A 9,274-nucleotide genomic window follows, 5' to 3' on the forward strand; every position below is an offset into this window, starting at 1 on the left:
TTCCTAAAGAAAAGACTTTGCTTTTCTCCAAAACCATTTTTCCTGTGATATTCTCGATCCATTACATATGAATTCCACCCCACTTTGTCCGGATATGACTGGATGAAACCAGAAATATCCGGTTGTGTTTTGTCTTACTATATCCCAGATATTGCTACAGCCTCAGTGTCTGTGTTTTCTGGATATTATCGATGGATTTTATTGTTTTGAATGTTTTTATCAGGGAACCTTTAATTTTGTACCGTAGAAACACTAATTGGTTCCACATGGAGACACCAGGAACACATTCCTATGTTCTAGGGAGAAAGCTTGAGGAACTGCAAATCGATATGATATGTCTGTTTGTATAGATGACATTTTATGCACTTGCGATGGAAAAGACTTTTTGCCTTTCTCTAAAACCATTTTTACTGTGATTTTGTTGGTCCATTGCATACGAATTCCAACCCACTTTGTCCGGATATGACTGGATGAAACCAGAAATATCCGGTTGTGTTTTGGCTCACGCAATCCCAGATATTGTGAAAGCTTCTGTATTTGTGTTCTCCGGATATTATGAACGGATTTTATGGTTTTGCATGTTTTTTATCAGGGAACATTTAATTTTGTACCGTAGAAACACTAATTGGTTCTGAGGGACCCCGAAGCTGGTGTCCCACGAATCGATCGACCCCAGATACACAAGCTCCACGCCACAATCGATGCAAGAACAAGAGGAAGTTTATTGCATTTGCGCAAATGGGCCGTCTCAGAGCACAACACACCTCAGTGCAGTGCGAGAAGAGAGGCACCTGATCATCGATTACACGGAGTATTTAAGGCTAAAAACCACAACATTAGCATATTTCCACAGCATTACGTATGATCACAAGGTAAAGGGACTTTCCAGGGCAAAAAGGAACAAGGTGCAGGGGATTTCCAAAAAGGGAACAAGATACATGCAGTATGCCTTAGGGATTTTTCCAATTTTTACTTGAGCAAGCATGAGTAAGGGGTCACCGTGGTGTTACAGGATATAGGTCGGGTACATTTTCTGTTAACTGTAGTCTTTTTGGTTCCTAAAAACGGTTACATTTTGCAAACTCAGCCATCTCATAAAAAAGCAATCTCATTTCCTGCAAAATTACTGCAAGCTTAGCCATTTTAGAAGCAGAATAATATGCAGTTAGTTTCAGTAACTTTATTATAAACCTGTTTTCATTTCTTTTACCTGTTATTAAAATTATTTTAGGGCCTTACATTCCCTCCTCTTTTTTTGTACTAATTTTAATCTTAAAATTTTTTTTTTAAAAAAAATACTGGTATATATTGCTTCTACGTTGTTGGTGTTAGCCCCATGATCTTGTCTTTGATCCTGCCTTCGGTCTCGTCTAGCTAGGACCATGGCACAGGTGGCGGCATAAAGCCCATGTATCACAAAAACTAAAAATAAAAGTAGTACCATTATAACTGTATCCGGCTGTACAGTATGGGACGGATTAGTCGAATTGAAACTTTTAGATGTATTTGCCACCTGGGAGGGTGTATAGGTCGTGGTCGTGGGGTGGCCCTGGGATCCCGTGGCTGTGGCCCTTAGTTTAGGCCTTGGATGGGCAGTTGAAGTTACGACTTCAGTCACAGGCCCTTGTCTAGACAATGTAGGCCACGACCTTTCCGATATACTCCCGATTAGGGGAAGGGCTTTCTCTTTAAGTTGAATTTTAAATAGGAGCCCGGGATCGTAGTCAGAAACATGAAACCTCAAGCCCCATGTCCTTCCCCTTGTCCAGTCAGTAAGGTTGGCCTTTTTTCCTTTTTCTGTGAAGGAAATATTAAGGGGCATAGAGCAGTGGGGATCTCTTCCCGGAATAAAACCACGGTGTACAGTAATCCAGTCCCAGCTAGAGGAGGGTTTCCAATATGCATGGCCAGTGGTCTCACATCCCCAGGCCTTACAGTAGAAAGATTCTGCTCCCCCGCATCGCCTCTTTTCTTCTATAGACCTGCCATCTCTAGGGCACACATAAAATTCCTGCTGTTGTAACTGGCACTTTTTTATCTGAGTCCCACATCCTAGCCACGCGGGGCCACTGTACAATGCACCAGGGGCGAACGCAACACCATAGACCACGGGGTTCCGCCCTCCCTCAGGCGCATCCCAGTTATCCATTCCCTCTACTAGTTTACATACATCAGGGTGTAAGGCAGGCCACCATGTCCCGGGGGGGGCCACACGGGTAATGGACCACACGACCTTCATGGCACCAGATTGCACCTCCCACGTGAGCCTCACCGGGGCATGCGGGCCGCCCATAGTAGGAGTAAAGAAAATCATAAGTAGTACTAGACAGCTTTTGAAATTCTTATCTTGAGTGGGTTTCGAGTACGTTGTAGTTTCCATTTTGGTGTCTGTTCCTCGGCAGGGCTGTCGGTCTCTTGTTCTTGTGCAGCTGCCGCTTTCTTAGCGTGTGACGCGTGTATCCAGGCGGCAATTCCGTCTACCTTTATTGCGGTCGGCGTAGTTAATAATACTGTGTAGGGTCCCTTCCAACGTGGTTCAAGCGTCTTAGTCTGGTGCCTGCGGACGTAGACAAGGTCTCCAATATGGAACGGATGCGGGAGCGCGGGGCACTTGGACTGATATACGGCAGTCAGCTGCTTCCCTATATGCCTGTGGACTAGCTGCAAAGCACGGAAGCGGGTCTGCAAAGTAGAGGATGTTGCAAATGAATCAATACTGGGTCCCAACAAATCTGCCGCGGGTGGAGGGCCTCCGTACAATATTTCATAGGGTGTTAATCCACATACAGAAGGTGTATTACGGGCCCTAAACAAGGCCATCGGCAGCAGTTCGACCCAGTCTCTAGTGCCAGTCTCCATTGCTAATTTAGTTAAGGTCTCTTTAATTGTCCTATTCATTCTTTCTACCTGGCCTGAACTCTGGGGCCTGTACGCACAATGTAATTTCCAATCAATCCCCAGTACTTTGGTCACCAACTGACTTACCCGGGAGACGAAGGCGGGTCCATTGTCTGACCCCAATACCTTAGGTAAACCAAACCGCGGGAAGATTTCTTCTAGTAGCTTCTTAACCACGACTTGTGCCGTTTCCTTTTTCACTGGAAATGCTTCAGGCCAGCCGGAAAAGGTATCTATGAACACTAAAAGATATTTAATCCCATATCTACTTGGGCGGACCTCTATAAAATCCACTTCCCAATTAATTCCAGGCCTAGCTCCCCGTATCCGGATTCCTTCAGGCATTTTAAAACATCTGGGATTTATCTTGGCGCATGGGACACAGGCATTCACGGTTTGTTTTATCGCTGCATTTAGCCCTAGTAAAAAATGAGAATTCTCCTCCCTATCCAGCAAGGTTCTTAGTTTCTTATACCCCAAATGTGTCCATCTATGTAGATCTTGCACTAATTTCCTGGTTTCTTTCGTGGGCAGCACGACTTTGCCTTGTATTTTCCAACTTTTAGTGGTTTCGTCGTAAATTCCTCCTAGCCTTTGTATAGCTGTCACATCTTGTTCGGTGTAATTCCATTCCGGCCCCCGGCTGGGAGGGTCTGGCACATTGATATTTAACACATAGCCACCCAAGGCGTTAGTTCGGGCCACCTTATCCGCCATCCGGTTACCCTGTGCCACTGGGTCCTCTCCTTTCTGGTGGCCCGGGCAATGTATGATGCTCACTTTTTTTGGCAAGAAGAGGGCCTGGAGGAGGTCTAAGATTTCCTGTTTATTCTTGATTTCTCTGCCTCCTGAAGTAAGCAGTCCCCTTCTTTTATATATTTCACCATGCACATGCGCCGTTGCGAAGGCATATCGACTGTCCGTATAAATGTTCACCCTCTTCCCTTTCGCTTGTTTTAGGGCCTCAGTCAGAGCTACCAACTCAGCTTTCTGTGCTGAAGTGCCTGGTGGTAAGGCAGAGGCCCAAACAACAGTCTTCCCGTCGACCACTGCCGCCCCTGCCCTCCTCTCACCTTGATGGAGGAAGCTGCTGCCATCCGTATACCAGGTGTACTCCGCGTCTGGCAGGGGCTGATCCGTCAAGTCCTCGCGAGCCCCATAGACTTCAGCCAGCACCTGTTGGCAATTGTGGCTGACCTGCGTATGGTCTCCTGGTTCTGGCAGTAGAGTGGCTGGGTTGAGAGAGGCCGTCGTTCCAAACCGGATACGCTCGGGGTTGAGTAACATTGCTTGGTAGTGGGTAACTCTGGCATTTGATAACCATCGATCAGGTGGCTGACGTATGACCGTCTCAATAGCATGAGACGTCACTACAGTCAGTGGCTGTCCCAGAGTCAGTTTGTCAGAATCTTTTACAATCGTGGCCACTGCCGCTATCATGCGGAGACATGGGGGCCACCCGGAGGCGACACTGTCCAGTTTCTTCGAAAAATAGGCCACTGGTCTCTTCCAAGGCCCCAATTTTTGGGTCAGGACTCCCTTTGCGATTCCCCCTCTTTCATCTATATATAGGATAAAAGGCTTGCTGGGGTCAGGCAGGCTCAGTGCGGGGGCTTCCAAGAGGGCCCTTTTTAGTTTATCGAAGGCCAATTGCTGTTCTTCTCCCCAGATGTAGGGGGAATTGCTTTTTGTGAGGGGATATAGGGAAGCCGCAATCTCCGCAAACCCAGGAATCCACAGGCGGCAGAAGCCGGCACTCCCCAGAAATTCCCTCAACTGGTGTGGGTTTTTAGGTGGAGGTATAAGTGCCACTGCCTGTTTACGTCCCTCCGTTAGCCACCTCCTGCCCCCTTTTAATTTATAACCCAGGTAAACTACCTGTTGGACACATATTTGGGCCTTTTTGGCAGAGGCGCGATATCCCAGCTCACCTAGCGTTTGGAGCAGGGACTCCGTGCCCTGTTTACAGTCTGCTTCAGTTTCCGCTGCCAGGAGCAAGTCATCTACATACTGTAAAAGAGTCCATTGAGGGTTACTCACCCTGAAACTTGCCAAGTCATGATGTAAGGCTTCATCGAATAGTGTGGGCGAATTCTTAAATCCTTGTGGAAGTCTGGTCCAAGTCAATTGCCCTGAGAATCCAGTCTCCGGGTCTTTCCATTCAAATGCAAACAAAGGTTGGCTCTGGGGGCTCAATCTCAGACAAAAGAAGGCATCTTTCAAATCTAGTACCGTATACCAAGTGCGCGATGGAGGCAAAGTGCTCAGCAAGTTGTACGGATTTGGCACGGTCGGGTGAATGTCTTCAACCCGACGATTTACCTCGCGTAGGTCCTGCACCGGTCGGAAGTCAGTGGTGCCCGGTTTCCGTACTGGCAGTAAGGGAGTATTCCAAGGAGACTGGCAGGGTCTTAATATCCCCAAGTCCAGCAGTCTCTTAATGTGGGGCCGGATTCCGTCCTTTGCTTCCTTGGTCATAGGATATTGCCGTACAGATATTGGTTCAGCTGTAGGCTTTACATTTACTATTACGGGTGGCTGTTGAATGGCCAATCCTATTCCTCCAGTTTCTGCCCAAGAACTCGGAAATTTTTCTATCCACTCGGGGGCTAGCGGAGTATTTATTTTTTCTTTGTCATATAAACGATGTTCATCTCTTAATTGTAAGGACAATACTTGTAGAAGGTGCCCACCAGAATCCGTCACTGAGGCCCCTTCCTTCTGGAAATGAATCTGGGCTCCCACCTTGGATAGCAAGTCTCTCCCCAACAAGGGGTATGGGCAGTCCGGTACTAAAAGAAATGAGTGGGTGACTTGGCCAGTAGCTAGATCTACCTGTCGTTCCGTGGTCCATGGGTACATTTTTCTTCCAGTTGCCCCCTGGACGCAAGAAATTTTTGAGCTAAGGGGGCCAATCTTTTTGTTTAAAACAGAGTGCTGAGCTCCGGTATCCACCATAAACGTGACCGGCCTGCCTCCCACTCGCAGGGTTACCCGGGGCTCAGGGGGAGGCTCCTGGCCCTGACCCCCCTAGTCATCGTCCTCTTCCCCCAGGGCAAGAACTGGGATGTCAGTCTCCTTTTTCTTTCTGGCGGTGGCTTTATTTGGACAGTCTCTAGCCCAATGTCCTCTTTCCTTACAGTACACACACTGATCTCGTTCTATCCGCGGTCTGTTTTTGTCTCCCGGGTATTTCTTTATCTGACCTCTACCGTAACCTGGCCTATCCTGGCTATTTGATTCGCTTACTGCGGTGACCAAGATTTTAGCTAACTCCCTATTTCTCTTTTTGTCTCTCTGATCCTGTTCCTTTTGCATTCTTTCCTCCTTTTCTTCCTTAGTTTCTCTCTTATTAAAGATTCTCTCTGCCTCCTTTAGGAGGTCTGGCAAAGTATAACCCTGTAAGCCTTCCAGTCTCTGCAGCCGCGTTCGGATGTCTGGGGCCGATTGGCCAATGAAAGACATTATTACATCCGACTGCCGATCAGGAGCCTGGGGGTCAAACGGGGTGTACATCCGGTATCCCTCCATTAATCTTTCTAGGAACCCCGCTGGGGTCTCTTCACTACCTTGGGTTATGGCACGTACCTTAGCCAAATTGGTGGGGCGTCTCCCTGCCCCTCTGAGACCTGTCAGGAGAATCTGGCGATAGAGACGAAGTCGTTCCCTACCTGCTGCCGTACTAAAATCCCAATCCGGTCTAGTCAACGGAAATGCTGCATCAATCTCGTTCGGTAGTTGGGTAGGTTGACCATTGTCCCCTGGAACATTTTTCTGGGCTTCCGTGAGAACTCGCTGTCTCTCCTCCGTGGTCAGGAGAGCCTGCAGGAGCTGCTGGCAGTCATCCCAAGTCGGTTGGTGGGTTAAAAGAATAGATTCAATTAATCCTGTCAGTGCCTGAGGATCTTGCAAAAAAGGCGGGTTATGAGTTTTCCAATTGTATAAATCTGAAGCTGAGAACGGCCAATATTGTAGCTGACCCCCCACTGAGCGGAGTGGAAAAGCCTGAGCCTCCCACTGCCCGTCCTCACTCCCCCCTCCCCGTCGTAAGCGCAGCCTGGCACTCATGGGGGTTGAACGAGTCGGGGGGTCCTCCTCCCTATCTTCCTGCGTGGAATCCGGGGAAGGTGCCGTAGGCTCTCTTGGGGGGGGCGCGTAAGGTGGTGGGGTGTCAAAAAGCAAAAGATCCTCCTGTCCGCCCGGGAGGACCGGGGGTTTCTTTGCCTTTAGGGAGTCTAACTCTTTTAATGGATAAAGGGTCGTGGTAGGGGCAATTAGCGAATTTTGCTCTGGATCTTCCCACATAACAATGGGGAGCCCGCTTTGATCTGCGGGTTGCGGTTTTAAAGGTGTTATGGGCGAAGGCGGGGCGGGTAAGGCACCTGCCACGACTCGGTCGGCCGGGAGAAAGGGTTTTACCCATTTAGGAGGGTTTTGTGCCAGGTCCTCCCACACACAGATGTAGGGTACTTGATCCGGGTGCCCTTCTCTACCTTCCCTGCAGACCTGGCTCTTCACCTGTAAGATAATGCGAGAGTCAAAAGTCCCATCCCGTGGCCACCCGATGTTGAAAGCCGGCCACTCGGACGTACAAAAACTTGTCCAGTTCTTCTTCTGTACCCTCACGGACAGGTTTTGAGCTCGCTCCCGGACCTCTCTCCAATGATCTAGAGTAAGACTCAAAGGTGTAGTTAATTCTTGTCCCATGTTAAAGGGGAGAGGCAAATAAGGTAAGTATATTAAAACACAGAAAACAATCACAAGAATTACAAAAACACAGCGTACAATAACAAACCGAGACAAAACTGAAACCAAAACTTCCGACGGGAGCGGCTGCCTAGCCACCAGCCTTCTCCCGGAGAAGAAAACAGTTTCCTGGTGGGAGAGCTGCCTAGCCAGCCTCCCCCGAGACACCGGCACTGGAGCGTCCCCCAGGGCCCAAGCCAGGGGTCGTGGACACGTCTGTCCTTACCTACTACTGGCTCTATTCTTTTCGGCGCCTAGCGCCCGGACGCCCTAGCCGCCCGTACAACACAGAAATACGCAGAAGTACACAGAACAGTGAGAACTTACCTCCGATTGGAGGATGGAGCGTGGGTCTGGGGTCTTCAATCCCGGACGAGCCCCCAAGATGAGGGACCCCGAAGCTGGTGTCCCACGAATCGATCGACCCCAGATACACAAGCTCCACGCCACAATCGATGCAAGAACAAGAGGAAGTTTATTGCATTTGCGCAAATGGGCCGTCTCAGAGCACAACACACCTCAGTGCAGTGCGAGAAGAGAGGCACCTGATCATCGATTACACGGAGTATTTAAGGCTAAAAACCGCAACATTAGCATATTTCCACAGCATTACGTATGATCACAAGGTAAAGGGACTTTCCAGGGCAAAAAGGAACAAGGTGCAGGGGATTTCCAAAAAGGGAACAAGATACATGCAGTATGCCTTAGGGATTTTTCCAATTTTTACTTGAGCAAGCATGAGTAAGGGGTCACCGTGGTGTTACAGGATACAGGTCGGGTACATTTTCTGTTAACTGTAGTCTTTTTGGATCCTAAAAACGGTTACATTTTGCAAACTCAGCCATCTCATAAAAAAGCAATCTCATTTCCTGCAAAATTACTGCAAGTTTAGCCATTTTAGAAGCAGAATAATATGCAGTTAGTTTCAGTAACTTTATTATAAACCTGTTTTCATTTCTTTTACCTGTTATTAAAATTATTTTAGGGCCTTACAGGTTCCACACGGAGACACCAGCTCTACACATTTGTATTTTCTAGGGAGAAAGCTAGAGGAACTGCGGCAAACAAACATGATATTTCTGTTTGTATAGATGACATTTTATGCACTTTCCTCAGAAAAAGACTTTACTTTTCTCCAAAAACATTTTTACTGTGATTTTCTCGGTCCATTGCATACGAATTCCACCTCACTTTGTCCGGATATGACTGGATGAAACCAGAAATATCCGTTTTCTTTTTTTTGGGCTTACTATATCCCAGATATTACTACAGACTCTGTGTTTGTGTTTTCTGGATATTATCGATGGATTATATTGTTTTGAATGTTTTTATCAGGGAACATTTAATTTTGTGCTGGGAAACACTAATTGGTTCCACATGGAGACACCAGTCTACACATTCGTATTTTCTAGGGAGAAAGCTAGAATAACTGCGGTAAACAAACATGATGTTTCTGTTTGTATAGATGACATTTTATGCACTGGCTTAAGGAAAAGACTTTGTTTTACTCCAAAACCATTTTTACTGCGATTTTCCCGGTTCATTGCATATGAATTCCACCAAACTTAGTCCAGATATGACTGGATGAAACCAGAAATATCCGGTTGTGTTTTGGCTAACTCAATCCCAG

General features: G+C 47.5%; 1 protein-coding gene across 1 annotated transcript; it reads right to left on the reverse strand.

The window, feature by feature from the left end:
• Positions 1 to 2,322: 2,322 nt before the first annotated feature.
• On the reverse strand, positions 2,323 to 8,540 carry LOC133747691 (uncharacterized). The gene is given in 4 exon segments (XM_062176009.1): positions 2,323 to 2,682; positions 2,986 to 3,648; positions 3,928 to 7,551; positions 8,526 to 8,540. Coding segments are annotated over 4 exon segments (4,662 nt in total).
• Positions 8,541 to 9,274: the final 734 nt, after the last annotated feature.

The sequence above is a fragment of the Lepus europaeus genome, chromosome 19 (genome assembly GCF_033115175.1).
Source record: "Lepus europaeus isolate LE1 chromosome 19, mLepTim1.pri, whole genome shotgun sequence".
Lineage (NCBI taxonomy): Eukaryota > Metazoa > Chordata > Mammalia > Lagomorpha > Leporidae > Lepus > Lepus europaeus.